The sequence below is a fragment of the Coturnix japonica genome, unplaced genomic scaffold (genome assembly GCF_054131305.1).
Source record: "Coturnix japonica strain WE unplaced genomic scaffold, WE-NBRP24 Scf157, whole genome shotgun sequence".
Classification (NCBI taxonomy): Eukaryota; Metazoa; Chordata; class Aves; order Galliformes; family Phasianidae; genus Coturnix; species Coturnix japonica.
In genome coordinates this window covers 24,583-49,974 of record NW_028189060.1, presented here as the reverse complement: position 1 = coordinate 49,974, position 25,392 = coordinate 24,583, and the positions used below count along the sequence as shown (strand labels likewise).

Here is a 25,392-nt window from a genome sequence, read left to right as displayed (position 1 = left end):
AAACTCACCCTCCTTCCGGGTTTCCCTGGGGGTCCACTGAGCCCTTGTGGTCCTCGGGGTCCCTATATGGGATATAGGGTCGGTGGGACCCCATAAAGCCCTATAGGGTCCCCTATAAGGGGACGATGATTTGGGGTTGGTTTATGGGGTTTTGGGGTCACCTGAGGTCCATAATCGCCACTTTCACCCTTCATGCCGACGCTGCCGGGTTGGCCCTAGAAAACAATGGGGTGATGGGGGGGTTCTATAGGGTCAGCCCTATAGGGTCAGCCCTATAGGGTCGCCTCTATAGGGTCGCCTCTATAGGGTCCATCCCTGTAGGATCTCTCCCCGTTTCTATAGGGCTTCCTCCTCCTCTCTATAGGGTCATCCCTATATGGTCTCCCCCTATCTATAGGTTCTCCACCCCCATCTATAGGGTCACCCCTATATGGTCTCCCCCCATCTATAGGGTCTCCATCCCCTCTATAGGGTCTCCACCCTCTCTATAGGGTCACCCCTATATGATCTCCCCCTACCTATAGGGTCTCCACCCCCTCTATAGGGTCACCCCTATATAGTCTCCACCCTCTATAGGGTCTCCCCCCTCTATAGGGTCTCCACCCCCTCTATAGGGTCTCCATCCCCTCTATAGGGTCACCCCTATATGGTCTCCCCCTATCTATAGGGTCTCCCCCCCCTCTATAGGGTCACCTCTATATGGTCTCCCCCCATCTATAGGGTCTTTACACCCTCTATAGGGTCTCCACCCCCTCTATAGGGTCACCCCTATATAGTCTCCCCCATCTATAGGGTCTTTACACCCTCTATAGGGTCTCCACCCCTTCTATAGGGTCACCTCTATATGGTCTCCCCCATCTATAGGGTCTTTACACCCTCTATAGGGTCTCCACCCCCTCTATAGGGTCTCCACCCCCATCTATAGGGTCTCCATCCCCTCTATAGGGTCTCCCCCCTCTATAGGGTCTCCACCCCCATCTATAGGGTCTCCCCCCCCCTCTATAGGGTCTCCCCCCATCTATAGGGTCTCCACCCCCATCTATTGGGTCTCCCCCTTCTATAGGGTCTCCACCTCCTCTATAGGGTCTCCATCCCCTCTATAGGGTCTCCACCACCATCTATAGGGTCTCCATCCCCTCTATAGGGTCACCCCTATATGATCTCCCCCTATCTATAGGGTCTCCCCCCATCTATAGGGTCTCCACCCCCTCTACAGGGTCACCCCTATATGGTCTCCCCCTATCTATAGGGTCTCCATCCCCTCTATAGGGTCTCCACCTCCTCTATAGGGTCTCCCCCTTCTATAGGGTCTCCACCCCCATCTATAGGGTCTCCCCCTATCTATAGGGTCTCCATCCCCTCTATAGGGTCTCCACCTCCTCTATAGGGTCTCCACCCCATCTATAGGGTCTCCACCCCCCTCTATAGGGTCTCCCCCCCCCCATAGGGTCTCCCCCCTCTATAGGGTCGCCCCATACTCACCATAGGTCCGGGCCGCCCAGTATAACCCATAGGGCCGGGGGGTCCCCGTAGGGCCAGCTGTGGGGTGGGGGGAGAACAGGGGGTCAGTCCTATAGGGGATTGGGGTGGGGGGGGGTTATGGGGTCTATGGGGACAATGAGGTCTATGGGATCTATGGGGCACATGGGATCCATGGGGCCAATGGGATCTATGGGGCAGTGGGATCTATGGGATTTATGGGATCTGTGGGGCAGATGGAATCTATGGGATCTATGAGGCAGATGGGATCTATGGGGCAGACAACAGGATCTATGGGATCTATGGGGCAGTGGGGTCTATAGGATTGCTGGGTTCTGTGGGGTCTGTGGGCTCTATGGGGCCTGTGGGGTGGCTATGGGTCTCTATGGGGCGCTATGGGGCAATATGGGGCACTATGGGGCAATATGGGTCTCTATGGGTCTCTATGGGGTCTTTATGGGGTTGCTATGGGTCTCTATGTGTCTCTGTGGGTCTCTATGGGGTCTCTATGTGTCCCTATGGGTCTCTATGGGGTCCCTATGTGTCTCTATGGGGTCTCTATGGGGTCTCTATGGGTCTCTATGTGTCTCTATGGGTCCCTATGGGGTCTCTATGGGTCTCCATGGGGTCTCTATGTGTCTCTATGGGTCTCTATGTGTCTCTATGGATCCCTATGTCTCTATGGGGTCTCTATGTGACTCTATGGGTCTCTATGTGTCTCTATGGGGTGGCTATGTGTCTCTATGGGTCTCTATGGGGTCCCTATGGGGTCTCTATGGGTCTCTATGGGGTCACTCACCCTGGCCTGCATTAGCGCCTCCTGTGCCTGCAGCTCTATTGGTCTCTATGGGGGGCTATGGGGTGTCTATGGGTCCCTATGTGTCTCTATGGGGTGTCTATGTGTCTCTATGGGGTGGCTATGGGTCTCTATGGGGTCACTCACCCTGGCCTGCATTAGCGCCTCCTGTGCCTGCAGTTCTATTGGTCTCTATGGGTCTCTATGGGTCTCTATGTGTCCCTATGGGGTCTCTATGGGTCTCTATGGGTCTCTATGGGTCTCTATGGGTCCCTATGGGGTGACTCACCCTGGCCTGCATTAGCGCCTCCTGTGCCTGCAGTTCTATTGGTCCCTATGGGGTCTCTATGTGTCTCTATGGGGTCTCTATGTGTCTCTATGTGTCTCTATGGGTCTCTATGGGTCTCTATGGGTCTCTATGGGGTGTCTATGGGTCTCTATGGGGCTCACTCACCCTGGCCTGCATTAGCGCCTCCTGTGCCTGCAGCTCTATTGGTCTCTATGGGTCTCTATGTGTCTCTATGGGGTCCCTATGTGTCCCTATGTGTCTCTATGTGTCCCTATGGGTCTCTATGGGGTCTCTATGGGTCTCTATGGGTCTCTATGGGGTCACTCACCCTGGCCTGCATTAGCGCCTCCTGTGCCTGCAGCTCTATTGGTCTCTATGGGGTGTCTATGGGTCTCTATGGGTCTCTATGGGGTGTCTATGGGTCTCTATGGGTCTCTATGGGGTGGCTATGGGTCTCTATGGGGTCTCTATGGGGTCTCTATGGGTCTCTATGGGGTCTCTATGGGTCTCTATGGGTCTCTATGGGTGTCTATGGGGTCTCTATGGGTCTCTATGTGTCTCTATGGGTCTCTATGGGTCGCTATGGGTCTCTATGGGTCGCTATGGGTCTCTATGTGTGTCTATGTGTCTCTATGGGTCTCTATGGGGTGTCTATGGGTCGCTATGGGTCTCTATGGGGTGTCTATGGGTCGCTATGGGTCTCTATGGGGTGTCTATGGGTCTCTATGGGTCTCTATGGGTCTCTATGGGGTCACTCACCCTGGCCTGCATTAGCGCCTCCTGTGCCTGCAGCTCTATTGGTCTCTATGGGGTGTCTATGGGTCTCTATGGGTCTCTATGGGGTGTCTATGGGTCTCTATGGGTCTCTATGGGGTGTCTATGGGTCTCTATGGGTCTCTATGGGGTGTCTATGGGTCTCTATGGGTCTCTATGGGGTGTCTATGGGTCTCTATGGGTCTCTATGGGGTGTCTATGTGTCTCTATGGGTCTCTATGGGGTGTCTATGGGTCGCTATGGGTCTCTATGGGTCTCTATGGGTCTCTATGGGTCTCTATGGGGTGTCTATGGGTCGCTATGGGTCTCTATGGGTCTCTATGGGTCTCTATGGGGTCACTCACCCTGGCCTGCATTAGCGCCTCCTGTGCCTGCAGCTCTATTGGTCTCTATGGGGTGTCTATGGGTCTCTATGGGTCTCTATGGGGTGTCTATGGGTCTCTATGGGTCTCTATGGGGTGGCTATGGGTCTCTATGGGGTCTCTATGGGGTCTCTATGGGTCTCTATGGGTCTCTATGGGGTCTCTATGGGTCTCTATGTGTCTCTATGGGTCCCTATGGGTCTCTATGGGGTCTCTATGGGTTGCTATGGGTCTCTATGTGTCTCTATGGGGTCCCTATGTGTCTCTATGGGGTCCCTATGGGTCCCTATGTGTCTCTATGGGTCTCTATGGGACTCTATGTGTCTCTATGTGTCTCTATGGGCTCTCTATGTGTCTCTATGGGGTCTCTATGGGGTCTCTATGTGTCTCTATGGGGTCTCTATGGGGTCTCTATGTGTCTCTATGGAGTCTCTATGGGTCTCTATGGGGTCACTCACCCTGGCCTGCATTAGCGCCTCCTGTGCCTGCAGCTCTATTGGTCTCTATGGGGTGGCTATGGGGTGTCTATGGGTCTCTATGTGTCTCTATGGGGTGGCTATGTGTCTCTATGGGGTCTCTATGGGTCTCTATGGGGTGGCTATGGGGTATCTATGGGGCGCACTCACCCTGGCCTGCATTACCGCCTCCTGTGCCTGCAGCTCTATTGGTCTCTATGGGGTGGCTATGGGGTGTCTATGGGTCTCTATGGGGTGGCTATGGGGTCTCTATGTGTCTCTATGGGTCTCTATGGGTCTCTATGGGGCACACTCACCCTGGCCTGCATTAGCGCCTCCTGTGCCTGCAGTTCTATTGGTCTCTATGGGTCTCTATGGGGTCTCTATGGGTCTCTATGGGTCCCTATGGGTCCCTATGGGGTGGCTATGGGTCTCTATGTGTCTCTATGGGTCTCTATGGGTCTCTATGGGGTGGCTATGTGTCTCTATGGGGTCGCTATGTGTCTCTATGGGGTGGCTATGGGTCTCTATGGGTCTCTATGGGTCTCTATGGGTCCCTATGGGATCACTCACCCTGGCCTGCATTAGCGCCTCCTGTGCCTGCAGTTCTATGGGTCCCTATGGGTCTCTATGGGGTCTCTATGGGGTGTCTATGTGTCTCTATGGGTCTCTATGGGTCCCTATGGGGTCACTCACCCTGGCCTGCATTAGCGCCTCCTGTGCCTGCAGCTCTATTGGTCTCTATGGGGTCTCTATGGGTCTCTATGTGCCTCTATGGGTCTCTATGGGTCTCTATGGGGTGGCTATGGGGTGGCTATGGGGTCGTTATGGGTCTCTATGGGTCTCTATGGGTCTCTATGGGGTCACTCACCCTGGCCTGCATTAGCGCCTCCTGTGCCTGCAGTTCTATTGGTCTCTATGGGGTGGCTATGTGTCTCTATGGGGTGTCTATGGGTCTCTATGGGTCTCTATGGGGTGGCTATGGGTCTCTATGTGTCTCTATGGGTCTCTATGGGTCTCTATGGGTCTCTATGGGTCTCTATGGGGCGCACTCACCCTTGCCTGCATTAGCGCCTCCTGTGCCTGCAGTTCTATTGGTCTCTATGGGGTGGCTATGGGTCTCTATGGGGTGTCTATGGGTCTCTATGGGGTGGCTATGGGTCTCTATGTGTCTCTATGGGTGTCTATGGGTCTCTATGGGTCTCTATGGGTCCCTATGGGGTCACTCACCCTGGCCTGCATTAGCGCCTCCTGTGCCTGCAGTTCTATTGGTCTCTATGGGGTGGCTATGGGGTGGCTATGGGTCTCTATGGGGTGTCTATGGGTCTCTATGGGGTGGCTATGGGGTGGCTATGGGGCGCACTCACCCTGGCCTGCATTAGCGCCTCCTGTGCCTGCAGTTCCTGCGCTGCCACGGCCGGACCCTTCAGTGCTGAGCTGCTGAACCGGAACTGCACCCCATAACATCCCATAATATTATTACAGCACCCCATAACATCCCATATTATTATATCCCATAATAGGAACCCATAACATCCCATAATATTACAGCACCCCATAACATCCCATAATATTATATCATCCCATAATAGGAACCCATAACATCCCATAATATTACATCCCATAATAGGAACCCAGAACATCCCATAATATTATATCATCCCATAATAGGAACCCAGAACATCCCATAATATTATATCATCCCATAATAGGAACCCAGAACATCCCATAATATTATATCACCCCATAACATCCCATAATAATATTACAGCACCCCATAACATCCCATAATATTATAACATCCCATAACATCCCATAATATTACATCCCATAACCCCATAACCCCCCATAACCACGTAACCCCCCCCACCCCATAACCCCCCTTAACCCCATAAGACCCTTAATCCCATTAGCCCCCTTAATCCCATAACCCCCCTTAACCCCATGACCCCTACATCCCATAACCCTATAACCCCATAACCCCATAACCCTATAACCCCATAACACTATAACCCCCCATAACCCCATAACCCCATAACCCTATAATCCCCTATAACCCCATAACCCCATAACCCTATAACCCCATAACCCTATAATCCCCTATAACCCCATAACCCCATAACCCTATAATCCCCTATAACCCCATAACCCCATAACCCTATAACCCCATAACCCTATAATCCCCTATAACCCCATAACCCCATAACCCTATAACCACATAACCCCATAACCCCATAACCCTATAACCCCATAACCCTATAACCCCATAACCCTATAACCCCATAACCCCATAACCCCATAACCCTATAACCCCATAACCCCATAACCCCATAACCCTATAACCCCATAACCCCCCCATCCCATAAGCTGATAACCCCATAACCCTATAACACCATAACCCCATAACCCCATAAGCTGCCCCATAACCCCATTAACCTCTTTAACCCCATAACCCCATAATCTGCCCCATATCCCCATAACCCTATAACCCCATAACCCCATAACCCCATAACCCATAACCCTATAAACCTATAAACCTATAACCCCATAATCCCATAACCCTGTAAACCTATAACCCCATAACCCTATAACCCCATAACCCCATAAACCCATAACCCCATAACCCTATAACCCCATAACCCCATAATCCCATAACCCTATAACCCTATAAACCTATAACCCCATAACCCCATAACCCTATAACCCCATAACCCCATAACCCCATAAGCTGCCCCATAACCCCATAAGCTGCCCCATAACCCCATAACCCCATAAGCTGCCCCATAACCCCATAAGCTGCCCCATAACCCCATAACCCCATAACCCCCCCCATAACCCTATAACCCCATAACCCCATAAGCTGCCCCATAACCCCATAACCCCCCCCATAACCCTATAACCCCATAACCCCATAAGCTGCCCCATAACCCCATAACCCCATAACCCCATAAGCTGCCCCATAACCCCATAAGGTGCCCCATAACCCCATAACCCCATAACCCCATAACCCCATAAGCTGCCCCATAACCCCATAACCCCCCCCATAACCCTATAACCCCATAACCCCATAAGCTGCCCCATAACCCCATAACCCCATAACCCCATAACCCCATAAGCTGCCCCATAACCCCATAACTCCATAACCCCATAAGCTGCCCCATAACCCCATAAGGTGCCCCATAACCCCATAACCCCATAACCCCATAACCCCATAACCCCATAAGCTGCCCCATAACCCCATAAGCTGCCCCATAACCCCATAACCCCATAAGCTGCCCCATAACCCCATAAGCTGCCCCATAAGCTGCCCCATAACCCCATAAGCTGCCCCATAACCCCATAACCCCATAAGCTGCCCCATAACCCCATAACCCCAAAACCCTATAACCCCATAACCCCATAAGCTGCCCCATAACCCCATAAGCTGCCCCATAACCCCATAAGCTGCCCCATAACCCCACAACCCCATAACCCCATAACCCCATAAGCTGCCCCATAACCCCATAAGCTGCCCCATAACCCCATAACCCCATAAGCTGCCCCATAACCCCATAAGCTGCCCCATAAGCTGCCCCATAACCCCATAAGCTGCCCCATAACCCCATAACCCCATAAGCTGCCCCATAACCCCATAACCCCAAAACCCTATAACCCCATAACCCCATAAGCTGCCCCATAACCCCATAAGCTGCCCCATAACCCCATAAGCTGCCCCATAACCCCACAACCCCATAACCCCATAACCCCATAAGCTGCCCCATAACCCCATAAGCTGCCCCATAACCCCATGGTACCGGCAGCATCATGGCGGTGCCGGGGGGTCCTGGGGTCCCATCAGAGCCGGGCAGACCAGGGCGACCGGGGGGACCCTATAGGGTCAATAGGGTCAATAGGGCCAATATAGGGTCAATAGGATCAATATAGGGTCAATAGGATCAATAGGGTCATTATAGGGTCAATATAGGGTCAATAGGGTCGATATAGGGTCAATAGGGTCATTATAGGGTCAATAGGATCAATATAGGGTCAATAAGGTCAATATAGGGTCAATAGGGTCAATATAGGGTCACTATGGGGTCCTTATAGGGTCAATAGGGTCAATATAGGGTCAGTAGGATCAATATAGGGTCAACAGGGTCGTTATAGGGTCAATAGGGTCAATATAGGGTCTATAGGATCAATATAGGGTCAATAGGGTCAATATAGGGTCTATAGGGTCAATATTGGGTCTATAGGATCAATATAGGGTCAATAGGGTCAATAGGGTCACTATGGGGTCACTATAGGGTCAATAGGGTCAATATAGGGTCAATAGGATCAATATAGGGTCTATAGGATCAATATAGGGTCAATAGGGTCAATATAGGGTCAATAGGATCAATATAGGGTCATTATAGGGTCAATATAGGGCCAATAGGGTCCTTATAGGGTCAATAGGGTCATTATAGGGTCAATAGGGTCATTATAGGGTCATTATAGGGTCAATAGGATCAATATAGGGTCAATAGGGTCAATATAGGGTCTATAGGATCAATATAGGGTCAATAGGGTCAATATAGGGTTGTTATAGGGTGGCTATGGGGTCCTTATAGGGTCAATATAGGGTCATTATAGGGTCTATAGGGTCGTTATAGGGTGGCTATGGGGTCGTTATAGGGTGGCTATGGGGTCATTATAGGGTGGCTATGGGGTCCTTATAGGGTCTATAGGGTCCTTATAGGGTGGCTATGGGGTCCTTATAGGGTCAATATAGGGTCTATAGGATCAATATAGGGTCTATAGGGTCGTTATAGGGTGTCTATGGGGTCACTCACCCTCTCTCCGGGGTCTCCTGGTGCTCCTGGTGGTCCCTGAGCCCCCGGGGGTCCCGAAATCCCCTATAGGGTCGGGGGGGGACACCATAAGGGGGGGGTCCCTTATAGGGTCAGTTATAGGGTCAGTTATAGGGTCAGTTATAGGGTCCCTTATAGGGTCACTTATAGGGTCACTTATAGGGTCAGTTATAGGGTCAGTTATAGGGTCCCTTATAGGGTCAGTTATAGGGTCACTTATAGGGTCAGTTATAGGGTCCCTTATAGGGTCACTTATAGGGTCACTTATAGGGTCAGTTATGGGGTCACTTATAGGGTCCCTTATAGGGTCACTTATAGGGTCCCTTATAGGGTCCCTTATAGGGTCACTTATAGGGTCCCTTATAGGGTCACTTATGGGGTCAGTTATAGGGTCACTTATAGGGTCAGTTATAGGGTCAGTTATAGGGTCACTTATAGGGTCAGTTATAGGGTCAGTTATAGGGTCACTTATAGGGTCACTTATAGGGTCAGTTATGGGGTCAGTTATAGGGTCACTTATAGGGTCAGTTATAGGGTCAGTTATAGGGTCCCTTATAGGGTCAGTTATAGGGTCAGTTATAGGGTCACTTATGGGGTCAGTTATAGGGTCAGTTATAGGGTCAGTTATAGGGTCACTTATAGGGTCCGTTATAGGGTCAGTTATAGGGTCCCTTATAGGGTCAGTTATAGGGTCCCTTATAGGGTCACTTATAGGGTCCCTTATAGGGTCAGTTATAGGGTCACTTATAGGGTCACTTATGGGGTCAGTTATAGGGTCACTTATAGGGTCCCTTATAGGGTCAGTTATAGGGTCAGTTATAGGGTCCCTTATAGGGTCCCTTATAGGGTCCCTTATAGGGTCACTTATAGGGTCAGTTATAGGGTCAGTTATAGGGTCACTTATAGGGTCCCTTATAGGGTCCCTTATAGGGTCACTTATAGGGTCCCTTATAGGGTCAGTTATAGGGTCCCTTATAGGGCCAGTTATGGGGTCAGTTATAGGGTCCCTTATGGGGTCAGTTATAGGGTCACTTATAGGGTCCCTTATAGGGTCACTTATAGGGTCCCTTATAGGGTCACTTATGGGGTGACTCACAGCCGGGCCTTCGGGGCCTGCAGGACCCTCAACCAACATGGCCTGTAGGGGGAGATAAGAATGGGGTTAATAGGGGATTTGGGGTCATTTAGGGGGGATTTGGGGTCAGATTATGGGGTCAATGGGGGATTTGGGGTCGGATTTGGGGTCATTTGGGGTCTTTTTGGGTCAATGGGGGATTTGGGGTCATTTGGGGGGATTTGGGGTCAGATTTGGGGGGATTTGGGGGGATTATGGGGTCAATGGGGGATTTGGGGTCATTTAGGGGGGATTTGGGGTCGGATTATGGGGTCAGATTAGGGTGGATTTGGGGTCATTTGGGGGGGATTTGGGGTCAGATTTGGGGTCATTTGGGGGGGGACTAGGGGGGTTTTGGGGTCAGTGGAGGATTTGGGGTTGGATTATGGGGTCAATGAGGGATTTGGGGTCTTTTTGGGGTCATTTGGGGGGATTTGGGGTCTTTTGGGGTCAATGGGAGATTTGGGGTCGTATTATGGGGTCAATGGGGGGGATTGGGGGTCAGATATGGGGCCATTTGGGGTCTTTTGGGGTCATTTAGGGGGGATTTGGGGTCATATGGGGTCAATGGGGGATTTGGGGTCGGATTTGGGGGGATTTGGGGTCAGATTTAGGGTCACTTGGGGAGGATTTGGGGTCAGATTTGGGGTCATTTGGGGCCTTTGGGGGGGATTTGGGGTGACTTTGGGGTCAATGGGGGGATTTGGGGTGGGATTTGGGGTCTTTTGGGGTCAATGGGGGGATTTGGGGACAGATTTGGGGTCATTTGGGGTCTTTCGGGGTCAATGGGGGGATTTGGGGTCAAATTTGGGGTCAGATTTGGGGTCTTTTGGGGTCAATGGTGGGATTTGGGGTCATTTGGGGTCATTTTGGGGTGGGATTTGGGGTGTTTTTGGGGTGATTTGGGCTGATTTTGGGGTCATTTACGGGTTCGATGGCGGCCGCTTCTCCTTTGTCTCCTTTCAGGCCTCGAACCTGGGGGGGGGTCGTTAATTAAGCCTTAATTAAGCCCCATTATCCTATAGCCCCCCCATCCTATAGAGACCCCCCCCTTCTATAGGGGACCCCCCCAATATCCTATAGCCCCCCTCCCACGCCCCCCATAGGGGCCCCCTTATCCTATAGAGACCCCCCCCCCCTTCTATAGGGGACCCCCCCCATAGCTCCTATAGGAGCCCCCCTGTTCTATAGGGGACCCCCCCACCCTATACATCCTATACCCCCCCACAGGAGCACACACCGGTCCTATAGGATCCCCTCTATCCTATAGAGATATAGGGGACCCCCCCCACACCCTATACATCCTATACCCCCCCTATAGGAGCCCCCCATCCTATAGCGGACCCCCTCCGTTCTATAGGGGATCCCCCCCATCCTATACATCCTATACACCCTATACACCCTATACACCCTATACCCCCTATACATCCTATACACCCTATACTCCCTATACATCCTATACGCCCTATACACCCTATACATCCTATACATCCTATACACCCTATACATCCTATACACCCTATACATCCTATACCCCCTATACACCCTATACATCCTATACACCCTATACATCCTATACACCCTATACACCCTATACATCCTATACACCCTATACCCCCCCTATAGGAGCACACATCGGTCCTATAGGAGCCCCCCTATCCTATAGAGACCCTCCCCTTCTATAGGGGACCCCCCCCATCCTATACATCCTATACATCCTATACACCCTATACACCCTATACACCCTATACATCCTATACACCCTATACATCCTATACCCCCTATATATCCTATACACCCTATACATCCTATACACCCTATACACCCTATACATCCTATACACCCTATGCACCCTATACATCCTATACATCCTATACACCCTATACACCCTATACACCCTATACACCCCATACACCCTATACACCCTATACACCCTATACACCCTATACCCCCTATACCCCCTATACACCCTATATATCCTATACACCCTATACACCCTATACCCCCTATACCCCCTATACACCCTATACACCCTATACACCCTATACATCCTATACACCCTATACACCCTATACATGCTATACACCCTATACACCCTATACACCCTATACACCCTATACATCCTATACACCCTATACACCCTATACACCCTATGCACCCTATACACCCTATACACCCTATACACCCTATACACCCTATACACCCTATACCCCCCCACACACCGGTCCGTGTCGCACAGCCGCCATGTCGCTCTGTGGCCGCTGGGGGGCGCAGCGGCGCCGAGGGAACGGACAGCGCCCCCTAGCGGAACGGAGGTCTGACCACAGCGAGAGCTCCTGGATTGAGCCCTATGGGGACAGGGACATATAGGGACATATGGGGACATATAGGGACATATAGGGACACATAGGGACACATAGGGACACATAGGGACATATAGGGACATATAGGGACACATAGAGACATATAGGGACATATAGGGACACATAGGGACACATAGGGACAGATAGGGACATATAGGGACAGATAGGGACACATAGAGACATATAGGGACATATAGGGACGTATAGGGACATATAGGGACACATAGGGACACATAGGGACACATGGGACACATAGGGACATATAGAGACATATAGGGACATATAGGGACAGATAGGGACATATAGAGACACATAGGGACACATAGAGACCCATAGAGACCCCATAGAGACACATAGAGACCCATAGGGACCCATAGAGACCCATAGAGACACATAGGGACCCCATAGAGACCCACAGGGACCCATAGAGACCCATAGAGACACATAGAGACCCCATAGAAACCCAGAGTGCCCCATAGAAACCCATATCCCCCCCCAGCCCCATAGACCCCCCCATACCCATATGCCCCCCCCATACCCCATAGACCCCCCTCAGCCCCATAGAACCCCATAGAACCCCATAGCCCCCCATACCCCATATCCCCCCCCAGCCCCATAGAACCCCATAGACCCCCCTCAACCCCATATCCCCCCCCAGCCCCATAGAACCCCATATCCCCCCCCAGCCCCATAGCCCCCCAGCCCCATAGAACCCCATATCCCCACCCAGCCCCATAGCCCCCCAGCCCCATAGAACCCCATAGCCCCCCATACCCCAAATCACCCCCAGCCCCATAGAACCCCACATCCCCCCCCAGCCCCATAGAACCCCATAGCTCCCCCATACCCCATATCCCCCCCAGCCCCATAGAACCCCATAGACCCACCCAGCCCTATAGAACCCCCCCCAACCCCATAGACCCCCCATACCCGAAATCCCCCCCACCCCATAACCCCCCTCAGCCCCATAGATCCCCAGCCCCATAGATCCCCAGCCCCATATCCCCCCCCAGCCCCATAGAACCCCATAGCCCCCCCATACCCGAAATCCCCCCCCAGCCCCATAGCCCCCCATACCCCATATCTCCCCCCAACCCCATAGAACCCCATATCCCCCCCCAGCCCCATAGAACCCCATAGATCCCCCATACCCCATATCCCCACCCAGCCCCATAGATCCCCATATCCCCCCCAGCCCCATAGAACCCCATAGCCCCCCCATACCCCATATCCCCCCCCAGCCCCATAGAACCCCATATCCCCACCCAGCCCCATAGCCCCCCAGCCCCATAGAACCCCATAGACCCCCCTCAACCCCATATCCCCCCCCAGCCCCATAGAACCCCATAGCCCCCCCATACCCCATATCCCCCCCCTGCCCCATAGAACCCCATAGCCCCCCCTCAGCCCCATAGTCCCCCCATATCCCCCCCCAGCCCCATAGAACCCCATAGCCCCCCCATACCCCATAGGCCCCATACCCGAAATCCCCCCCCAGCCCCATAGAACCCCATAGACCCCTCCTAGCCCCATAGCCCCCCCATACCCCATATCCCCCCCCAGCCCCATAGCCCCCCATACCTGAAATCCTCCCCCAGCCCCATAGAACCCCCAAGCCCCATATCCCCCCCAGCCCCATAGAGCCCCATAGCCCCCCCTCAGCCCCATAGTCCCCCCATACCCCATAGATCCCCAGCCCCATAGAACCCCCCCATACCCAAAATCCCCCCCAGCCCCATAGAGCCCCATAGACCCCCCATACCCCATATCCCCCCCCAGCCCCATAGAACCCCCCCCAACCCCATAGACCCCCCATACCCGAAATCCCCCCCCAGCCCCATAGAACCCCCCCCAGCCCCATAGCCCCCCCATACCCCATATCCCCCCCCAGCCCCATAGAACCTCCCCAGCCCCATAGAACCCTATAGACCCCCTCAGCCCCATAGTACCCCATAGAGGCCCCCAGCCCCATAGCCCCCCCATACCCCATATCCCCCCCCAGCCCCATAGAACCCCATAGACCCCCCTCAGCCCCATAGACCCCCCCCAGCCCCATAGAACCCCATAGACCCCCCATACCCCATAGATCCCCAGCCCCATAGAACCCCCCCATACCCAAAATCCCCCCCAGCCCCATAGCCCCCCCATACCCCATATCCCCCCCCAGCCCCATAGACCCCCCCAGCCCCATAGAACCCCATAGCCCCCCCCCCGCCCCATAGAACCCCATAGACCCCCTCAGCCCCATAGAGCCCCATAGCCCCCCCTCAGCCCCATAGTCCCCCCATACCCCATAGATCCCCAGCCCCATAGAACCCCCCCATACCCAAAATCCCCCCCAGCCCCATAGAGCCCCATAGACCCCCCATACCCCATATCCCCCCCCAGCCCCATAGAACCCCCCCCAACCCCATAGACCCCCCATACCCGAAATCCCCCCCCAGCCCCATAGAACCCCCCCCAGCCCCATAGCCCCCCCATACCCCATATCCCCCCCCAGCCCCATAGAACCTCCCCAGCCCCATAGAACCCTATAGACCCCCTCAGCCCCATAGTACCCCATAGAGGCCCCCAGCCCCATAGCCCCCCCATACCCCATATCCCCCCCCAGCCCCATAGAACCCCATAGACCCCCCTCAGCCCCATAGACCCCCCCCAGCCCCATAGAACCCCATAGACCCCCCATACCCCATAGATCCCCAGCCCCATAGAACCCCCCCATACCCAAAATCCCCCCCAGCCCCATAGCCCCCCCATACCCCATATCCCCCCCCAGCCCCATAGACCCCCCCAGCCCCATAGAACCCCATAGCCCCCCCCCCGCCCCATAGAACCCCATAGACCCCCTCAGCCCCATAGAGCCCCATAGCCCCCCCTCAGCCCCATAGTCCCCCCATACCCCATAGATCCCCAGCCCCATAGAACCCCCCCATACCCAAAATCCCCCCCAGCCCCATAGAGCCCCATAGACCCCCCATACCCCATATCCCCCCCCAGCCCCATAGAACCCCCCCCAACCCCATAGACCCCCCATACCCGAAATCCCCCCCCAGCCCCATAGAACCCCCCCCAGCCCCATAGCCCCCCCATACCCCATATCCCCCCCCAGCCCCATAGAACCTCCCCAGCCCCATAGAACCCTATAGACCCCCTCAGCCCCATAGTACCCCATAGAGGCCCCCAGCCCCATAGCCCCCCCATACCCCATATCCCCCCCCAGCCCCATAGAACCCCATAGACCCCCCTCAGCCCCATAGACCCCCCCCAGCCCCATAGAACCCCATAGACCCCCCATACCCCATAGATCCCCAGCCCCATAGAACCCCCCCATACCCAAAATCCCCCCCAGCCCCATAGCCCCCCCATACCCCATATCCCCCCCCAGCCCCATAGACCCCCCCAGCCCCATAGAACCCCATAGACCCCCTCAGCCCCATAGAACCCCATATCCCCCCTCAGCCCCATAGAACCCCATAGCTCCCCCATGCCCCATATCCCCCCACAGCCCCATAGAACCCCATAACCCCCCCATACCCCATATCCCCCCCCAGCCCCATAGAACCCCATATCCCCCCCCAGCCCCATAGAACCCCATAGCCCCCCCATACCCCATAGGCCCCATACCCGAAATCCCCCCCCAGCCCCATAGAACCCCATAGACCCCTCCTAGCCCCATAGCCCCCCCATACCCCATATCCCCCCCCAGCCCCATAGACCCCCCCAGCCCCATAGAACCCCATATCCCCCCCCAGCCCCATAGCCCCCCCATACCCCACATCCCCCCCCAACCCCATAGAACCCCATATCCCCCCCCGCCCCATAGAACCCCATAGACCCCCCTCAACCCCATATCCCCCCCCAGCCCCATAGAACCCCATATCCCCCCCCAGCCCCATAGAACCCCATATCCCCCCTCAGCCCCATAGAACCCCATAGCTCCCCCATACCCCATATCCCCCCCCAGTCCCATAGAACCCCATATCCCCCCCCAGCCCCATAGAACCCCATAGACCCCCCTCAACCCCATATCCCCCCCCAGCCCCATAGAACCCCATAGCCCCCCCATACCCCATAGGCCCCATACCCGAAATCCCCCCCCCAGCCCCATAGAACCCCATAGACCCCTCCTAGCCCCATAGCCCCCCCATACCCCATATCCCCCCCCAGCCCCATAGAACCCCCCAGCCCCATAGAACCCCATAGACCCCCTCAGCCCCATAGAACCCCATATCCCCCCCCAGCCCCATAGCCCCCCCATACCCCACATCCCCCCCCAACCCCATAGAACCCCATATCCCCCCCCAGCCCCATAGAACCCCATAGACCCCCCTCAACCCCATATCCCCCCCCAGCCCCATAGAACCCCATATCCCCACCCAGCCCCATATCCCCCCCCAGCCCCATAGAACCCCATATCCCCCTCCAGCCCCATAGAACCCCATAGACCCCCCTCAACCCCATATCCCCCCCCAGCCCCATAGAACCCCATATCCCCACCCAGCCCCATATCCCCCCCCAGCCCCATAGAACCCCATATCCCCACCCAGCCCCATATCCCCCCCCAGCCCCATAGAACCCCATAGCCCCCCATACCCCAAATCACCCCCAGCCCCATAGAACCCCATATCCCCACCCAGCCCCATAGAGCCCCATAGACCCCCCTCAACCCCACATGCCCCCCCAGCCCCATAGAACCCCATAGCCCCCCATACCCCATAGCCCCCCAGCCCCATAGAACCCCATAGACCCCATACCCGAAATCCCCCCCCTTGTGGCTTCCCGATCCCGATGAGCCCTTTGGGGTGGGGGCGGCCGAGGAGGTTGAATAGGATCCGTGGGGCGGCCGTGGGGCGAGACCCCATAGGGCGACAGTCCACGTGTAGGGTCAGCAGGGAACCACGCAGGGACAGCAGCACCCAGTGCCACCTATGGGGTGCAATGGGGTCAATAGGGGGTTATGGGGGCACTATGGGGTTATGGGGTCTCTATGGGGTGATTATGGGGTTATGGGGGCACTATGGGGTCCTTATGGGGTTATGGGGTCCTTATGGGGTCTCTATGGGGTGGTTATGGGGATATGGGGTCTCTATGGGGTCCTTATGGGGTTATGGGGTCTCTATGGGGTCCTTATGGGGTCCTATAGGGGCAATATAGGGTCCTTATGGGGTTATGGTGTCTCTATGGGGTCCTTATGGGGTCCTATAGGAGCAATATAGGGTCCTTATGGGGTTATGGGGTCCTTATGGGGTCTCTATGGGGTCCTTATGGGGTTATGGGGTCTCTATGGGGTGACTATGGGGTTATGGGGGCACTATGGGGTTATGGGGTCTTTATGGGGTGACTATGGGGTTATGGGGTCTCTATGGGGTCCTTATGGGGTTATGGGGGCACTATGAAGTTATGGGGGCACTATGGGGTCACTTATGGGGTTATGGGGGCACTATGGGGTCACTTATGGGGTCTCTACGGGGTCTTCATGGGGTTATGGGGTCTCTATGGGGTCCTTATGGGGTTATGGGGTCTCTATGGGGTGACTATGGGGTTATGGGGGCACTATGGGGTTATGGGGTCTTTATGGGGTGACTATGGGGTTATGGGGTCTCTATGGGGTCCTTATGGGGTTATGGGGTCTCTATGGGGTGACTATGGGGTTATGGGGGCACTATGGGGTTATGGGGTCTTTATGGGGTGACTATGGGGTTATGGGGTCTCTATGGAGTCCTTATGGGGTACTATAGGGGCAACATAGGGTCCTTATGGGGTTATGGGGTCCTTATGGGGTCTCTATGGGGTCCTTATGGGGTCCTATAGGGGCAATATAGGGTCCTTATGGGGTCCTTATGGGGTTATGGGGTCTCTATGGGGTCTTTATGGGGTCCTATAGGGGCAATATAGGGTCCTTATGGGGTCCTATAGGGGCAATATAGGGTCCTTGTGGGGCTATGGGGCCACTATGGGGTCCTTATGGGGTTATGGGGTCTCTATGGGGCCACTATGGGGTTATGGGGTCTCTATGGGGTCCTTATGGGGTTATGGGGTCTCTATGGGGTCCTTATGGGGTCCTATAGGGGCAATATAGGGTCCTTATGGGGTTATGGGGTCGCTATGTGGTTATGGGGTCCTTATGGGGTCACTATGGGGTCCTTATGGGGTTATGGGGTCTCTATGGAGTCCTTATGGGGTCCTATAGGGGCAACATAAGGGTCCTTATGGGGTTATGGGGTCCTTATGGGGTCTCTATGGGGTCCTTATGGGGTCCTATAGGGGCAATATAGGGTCCTTATGGGGTCCTTATGGGGTTATGGGGTCTCTATGGGGTCTTTATGGGGTCCTATAGGGGCAATATAGGGTCCTTATGGGGTCCTATAGGGGCAATATAGGGTCCTTATGGGGCTATGGGGCCACTATGGGGTCCTTATGGGGTTATGGGGTCTCTATGGGGTCCTTATGGGGTCCTATAGGGGCAATATAGGGTCCTTATGGGGTCCTTATGGGGTTATGGGGTCACTATGGGGTCCTACAGGGGCAATATAGGGTCCTTATGGGGTTATGGGGTCACTATGGGATTATGGGGTCCTTATGGGGTCACTATGGGGTCCTTATGGGGTTATGGGGTCTCTATGGGGTCTCTATGGAGTCCTTATGGGGTCCTATAGGGGCAATATAGGGTCCTTATGGGGTTATGGGGTCACTATGGGATTATGGGGTCCTTATGGGGTCACTATGGGGTCCTTATGGGGTTATGGGGTCTCTATGGGGTCTCTATGGAGTCCTTATGGGGTCCTATAGGGGCAATATAGGGTCCTTATGGGGTTATGGGGTCCTTATGGGGTCACTATGGGGTCCTTATGGGGTTATGGGGTCTCTATGGGGTCCTTATGGGGCTATGGGGGCACTATGGGGTTATGGGGTCACTATGGGGCTCTATAGGGTTCTATAGGGTCTCTATGGGGCCCTATAAGTTTCTATGGGGCTCTATAGGGCTCTATAGGGGATCTATAGGGCTCTATAGGGATCTATAGGGGACATATAGGGAGCTATAGGGATCTATAGGGGATCTATAGGGGATCTATAGGGCTCTGTAGGTTTCTATAGGGGATCTATAGGGTTCTATAGGGGATCTATAGGGCTCTGTAGGGTTCTATAGGGGATCTATAGGGTTCTATAGGGATCTATAGGGCTCTTTGGGGCTCTACAGGGCTCAATGGGTCTCTATAGGGGATCTATGGGGCTCTATAGGGGATCTATAGGGGATCTATAGGGTTCTAAAGGGCTTAATGGGTCTCTACAGGGGCTCTACAAGGATCTATAGGGTTCTATAGGGTTCTATAGGGGATCTATAGGGTTCTATAGGGTTCTATAGGGCTCTATAGGGGATCTATAGTGCTCTATAGGGGATCTATAGGGTTCTATAGGGCTCTATAGGGTTCTACAGGGGATCTATAGGGTTCTATAGGTCCCACCCCATACCTTCCATCTGCGATGCGGACGTTGCTGAAGTGCAGGCGATGCTGCCCTATAGGGCCGCCCCCATCACCATCATCATCATCATCCTCACGCTCTGCCCCATAGATGAGGCTGAGAGATGTGGGGCTCACTCGGACCCACAAGTGCCGCCCCACGGCGCCATCCCGGACCCACAACAACGGGACCGAAGAACCGGGATCCAAACGGAGCAGAACCGACACCGCAAAACCCGAATGCAACGGCCCTATAGGGGGAGATGTGGGGCAGGGCACCCCATAGGGCACAGTGTTACAGCCCTATAGGGGGAGATGTGGGGCAGGGCACCCCATAGGGCACAGTGTTACATCCCTGCCCCACATATCCCATATACCCACAGCCCTATAGGGGGAGATGTGGGGCAGGGCACCCCATAGGGCACAGTGTTACAGCCCTATAGGGGGAGATGTGGGGCAGGGCACCCCATAGGGCACAGTGTTACAGCCCTATAGGGGGAGATGTGGGGCAGGGCACCCCATAGGGCACAGTGTTACAGCCCTATAGGGGGAGATGTGGGGCAGGGAGCCCCATAGGACACAGTGTTACGGCCCTATAGGGGGAGATGTGGGGCAGGGCACCCCATAGGGCACAGTGTTACAGCCCTATAGGGGGAGATGTGGGGCAGGGAGCCCCATAGAGCACAGTGTTACAGCCCTATAGGGGGAGATGTGGGGCAGGGCACCCCATAGGGCACAGTGTTACAGCCCTATAGGGGGAGATGTGGGGCAGGGAGCCCCATAGGGCACAGTGTTACAGCCCTATAGGGGGAGATGTGGGGCAGCACCCCATAGGGCACAGTGTTACAGCCCTATAGGGGGAGATGTGGGGCAGCACCCCATAGGGCACAGTGTTACAGCCCTATAGGGGGAGATGTGGGGCAGGGTGCCCCATAGGGCACAGTGTTACGGCCCTATAGGGGGAGATGTGGGGCAGGGCAGCCCATAGGGTACAGTGTTACAGCCCTATAGGGGAAGATGTGGGGCAGGGAGCCCCATAGGGCACAGTGTTACAGCCCTATAGGGGGAGATGTGGGGCAGGGCACCCCATAGGGTACAGTGTTACAGCCCTATAGGGGGAGATGTGGGGCAGCACCCCATAGAGCACAGTGTTACAGCCCTATAGGGGGAGATGTGGGGCAGCACCCCATAGGGCACAGTGTTACAGCCCTATAGGGGGAGATGTGGGGCAGGGCACCCCATAGGGCACAGTGTTACGGCCCTATAGGGGGAGATGTGGGGCAGGGCACCCCATAGGGCACAGTGTTACAGCCCTATAGGGGGAGATGTGGGGCAGGGCACCCCATAGGGCACAGTGTTACAGCCCTATAGGGGGAGATGTGGGGCAGGGAGCCCCATAGGGCACAGTGTTACAGCCCTATAGGGGGAGATGTGGGGCAGCACCCCATAGGGCACAGTGTTACAGCCCTGCCCCACATATCCCATATACCCACAGTCCTATAGGGGGAGATGTGGGGCAGGGCACCCCATAGGGCACAGTGTAACATCCCTGCCCCACACATCCCATATACCCACAGCCCTATAGGGCGATATGGGGCAGCATCACCCCATAGGGCCCATTGTCACATGGCCATATATACCCATAGAGACCCCCCAGCCCCATATCCCCTCCTCAGCCCCATAGAACCCCATAGAACCCTCCCAGCCCCATAGCCCCCCATACCCGAAATCCCCCCCAGCCCCATAACCCCCCTCAGCCCCATAGAACCCCATAGACCCCCCTCAACCCCATATCCTGGCCCCATAGAACCCCACAGACCCCCCTCAACCCCATATCCTGGCCCCATAGAACCCCACAGACCCCCCTCAACCCCATATCCTGGCCCCATAGAACCCCATAGACCCCCCTCAACCCCATATCCTGGCCCCATAGAACCCCATAGACCCCCCTCAACCCCATATCCTGGCCCCATAGAACCCCATAGACCCCCCTCAACCCCATATCCTGGCCCCATAGAACCCCATAGACCCCCCTCAACCCCATATCCTGGCCCCATAGAACCCCATAGACCCCCCCTCAACCCCATATCCTGGCCCCATAGAACCCCATAGACCCCCCTCAACCCCATATCCTGGCCCCATAGAACCCCATAGACCCCCCTCAACCCCATATCCTGGCCCCATAGAACCCCATAGACCCCCCTCAACCCCATATCCTGGCCCCATAGAACCCCATAGACCCCCCTCAACCCCATATCCTGGCCCCATGGAACCCCATAGACCCCCCTCAACCCCATATCCTGGCCCCATAGAACCCCATAGACCCCCCTCAACCCCATATCCTGGCCCCATAGAACCCCATAGACCCCCCTCAACCCCATATCCTGGCCCCATAGAACCCCATAGACCCCCCTCAACCCCATATCCTGGCCCCATAGAACCCCATAGACCCCCCTCAACCCCATATCCTGGCCCCATAGAACCCCATAGACCCCCCTCAACCCCATATCCTGGCCCCATAGAACCCCATAGACCCCCCCCTCAACCCCATATCCTGGCCCCATAGAACCCCACAGACCCCCCTCAACCCCATATCCTGGCCCCATAGAACCCCATAGACCCCCCTCAACCCCATATCCTGGCCCCATAGAACCCCATAGACCCCCCTCAACCCCATATCCTGGCCCCATAGAACCCCATAGACCCCCCTCAACCCCATATCCTGGCCCCACAGACTCCCATAGACCCCCCTCAACCCCATATCCTGGCCCCATAGAACCCCATAGACCCCCCTCAACCCCATATCCTGGCCCCATAGAACCCCATAGACACCCCTCAACCCCATATCCTGGCCCCATAGCGCCCCCTTACCTTGGAGGACTGCCCCATAGCGCCCCCTTACTTTGGAGGACCGCCCCATAGCACCCCCTTACCTTGGAGGACCGTCGTGGTGGGTCCTCAGCCCCATAGAACCCCATAGAAGCCCCCAGCCCCATAGAACCCCCCCAGCCCCATAGACTCCCATAGACCCCCCCAGCCCCATAGACTCCCATAGACCCCCCTCAACCCCATATCCTGGCCCCATAGAACCCCATAGACCCCCCTCAACCCCATATCCTGGCCCCATAGACTCCCATAGACCCCCCTCAACCCCATATCCTGGCCCCATAGAACCCCATAGACCCCCCTCAACCCCATATCCTGGCCCCATAGCGCCCCATAGCGCCCCCTTACCTTGGAGGACCGTCCTTGTGGGGGCGCTGAGCTTCGCTTTGGGGTCGATGCTGAAGGCGCTGTCGCTATGGGGGCAGACGCCGGGGGTCGCCGTCACCCCCAGGGGGCGCTCGTGAGCACCCACCGCCCACAGCACGTCCATAGGGGGCGCTATGGGGGACACACACAGTCACTATGGGGTTTATGGGGCTATGGGGTCATACATGGGGGGCTATGGGGGGTTATAGAGGGCTATGGGGTCATATATGGGGGGCTATGGGGGGTTATAGGGGGCTATGGGGTTATATATGGGGTAATATGGGGGGTTATGGGGTGTTATAAGGGGCTATGGGGTCATATATGGGGTAATAGGGGGGGTTATAGGGGGCTATGGGGTCATATATGGGGGAATATGGGGGGTTATGGGGTGTTATAGGGGGCTATGGGGTCATATATGAGGGGCTATGGGGCACTATGGGGTCATATATGTGGGGCTATGGGGCTCTATGAGGGGCTATGGGGTCATATATGGGGTAATATGGGGGGCCATGGGGTGTTATAGGGGGCTATGGGGTCATATATGGGGGAATATGGGGGGTTATAGGGGGCTATGGGGTCATATATGGGGGAATATGGGGGGTTATAGGGTGTTATAGGGGGCTATGGGGTCATATATGGGGGTCTATGGGGTGTTATAGGGGGCTATGGGGTCATATATGGGGGAATATGGGGGGTTATAGGGTGTTATAGGGGGCTATGGGGTCATATATAGGGGCCTATGGGGGCTATGGGGTCATATATGGGGTAATATGGGGGGTTATGGGGTGTTATAAGGGGCTATGGGGTCATATATGGGGGTCTATGGAGGGCTACGAGGCACTATGGGGCCATATATGGGGTGCTATGGGGCTCTATGAGGGGCTATGGGGTCATATATGGGGTGCTATGGGGGTCTATGGGGCACTATGGGGCCATATATGGGGGGCTATGGGGGTCTATGGGGCTCTATGGGGTGCCATGGGGGGCTATGGGGATATGGGGTCATATATGGGGGGCTACGGGGTGTTATATGGGGCTACGGGGTCATATATGGGGGCTATGGGGTGATATATGGGATGCTATGGGGGGCTATGGGGCTCTATGGGGCCATATATGGGGGGCTATGGGGGTCTATGGGGCTCTATGGGGTGCCATGGGGGGCTATGGGGATATGGGGTCATATATGGGGGGCTACGGGGTGTTATATGGGGCTACGGGGTCATATATGGGGGCTATGGGGTGATATATGGGATGCTATGGGGGGCTATGGGGCTCTATAGGGCGCCATGGGGTGATATATGGGATGCTATGGGGGGCTATGGGGCTCTATAGGGCGCTATGGGGTGATATATGGGATGCTATGGGGGGCTATGGGGTGCTATGGGGTACTATGGTGTGATATATGGGTTGCTATGGGGGTTATGGGGCTCTATAGGGCGCTATGGGGTGATATATGGGATGCTATGGGGGGCTATGGGGCTCTATAGGACGCTATGGGGTGATATATGGGATGCTATGGGGCTCTATAGGGTGCTATGGGGTGATATATGGGATGCTATGGGGGGCTATGGGGCTCTATAGGGCGCTATGGGGTGATATATGGGATGCTATGGGGGGCTATGGGGCTCTATAGGGTGCTATGGGGTGATATATGGGATGCTATGGGGGGCTATGGGGGGCTCTATAGGGTGCTATGGGGTGATATATGGGATGCTATGGGGGCTATGGGGCTCTATAGGGTGCTATGGGGTGATATATGGGATGCTATGGGGGGCTATGGGGCTCTATAGGGCGCTATGGGGTGATATATGGGATGCTATGGGGGGCTATGGGGCTCTATAGGGCGCTATGGGGTGATATATGGGATACTATAGAGGATATATAGGGGATATATAAGGGAATGTATAGGAAACACATAAGGGATACATAGAAGATGTATAGGGGACATATAGGGGATGTATAGGGGATGTATAGGGGACATATAGGGGACATATAGGGGATGTATAGGGGATATATAGGGGATGTACAGGGGACTTGCCCCCTATGGGGCCGGGGGGTCCTGCTGGTCCCATAGATGAGCTCAGCTGCTCCCAGTATATCCCAGTATATCCCAGTATATCCCATTATATCCCATATATCCCAGTACAGCCCAGTATATCCCATTATATCCCAGTATATCCCATATATCCCAGTATATCCCATTATATCCCATTATA

At 55.0% G+C, this 25,392-nt stretch overlaps 1 protein-coding gene across 4 annotated transcripts in view; it reads right to left on the bottom strand.

The window, feature by feature from the left end:
- Positions 1–25,392, bottom strand: part of LOC107307690 (uncharacterized) — an 80,693-nt gene that overhangs the window by 42,911 nt on the left and 12,390 nt on the right. For 3 of the 4 annotated variants that reach the window (XM_085535707.1, XM_085535705.1, XM_085535706.1), the window contains exons 2-13: positions 23,159–23,308; positions 19,935–20,175; positions 17,219–17,390; positions 12,324–12,449; positions 11,029–11,076; positions 10,084–10,125; positions 8,970–9,032; positions 7,950–8,024; positions 5,523–5,606; positions 1,483–1,539; positions 162–215; positions 9–62 (exon numbers count right to left, since the gene is read on the bottom strand). In XM_085535707.1, coding sequence (XP_085391833.1) covers positions 9–62; positions 162–215; positions 1,483–1,539; positions 5,523–5,606; positions 7,950–8,024; positions 8,970–9,032; positions 10,084–10,125; positions 11,029–11,076; positions 12,324–12,449; positions 17,219–17,390; positions 19,935–20,175; positions 23,159–23,300 — 1,158 coding nt within the window. In that variant the 5' untranslated portion in view covers positions 23,301–23,308. Of the gene's footprint in view, positions 1–8; positions 63–161; positions 216–1,482; positions 1,540–5,522; positions 5,607–7,949; positions 8,025–8,969; positions 9,033–10,083; positions 10,126–11,028; positions 11,077–12,323; positions 12,450–13,394; positions 13,403–17,218; positions 17,391–19,934; positions 20,176–23,158; positions 23,309–25,392 lie in introns of those variants that run through there. The other variant, XM_085535708.1, reaches the window with a different exon arrangement.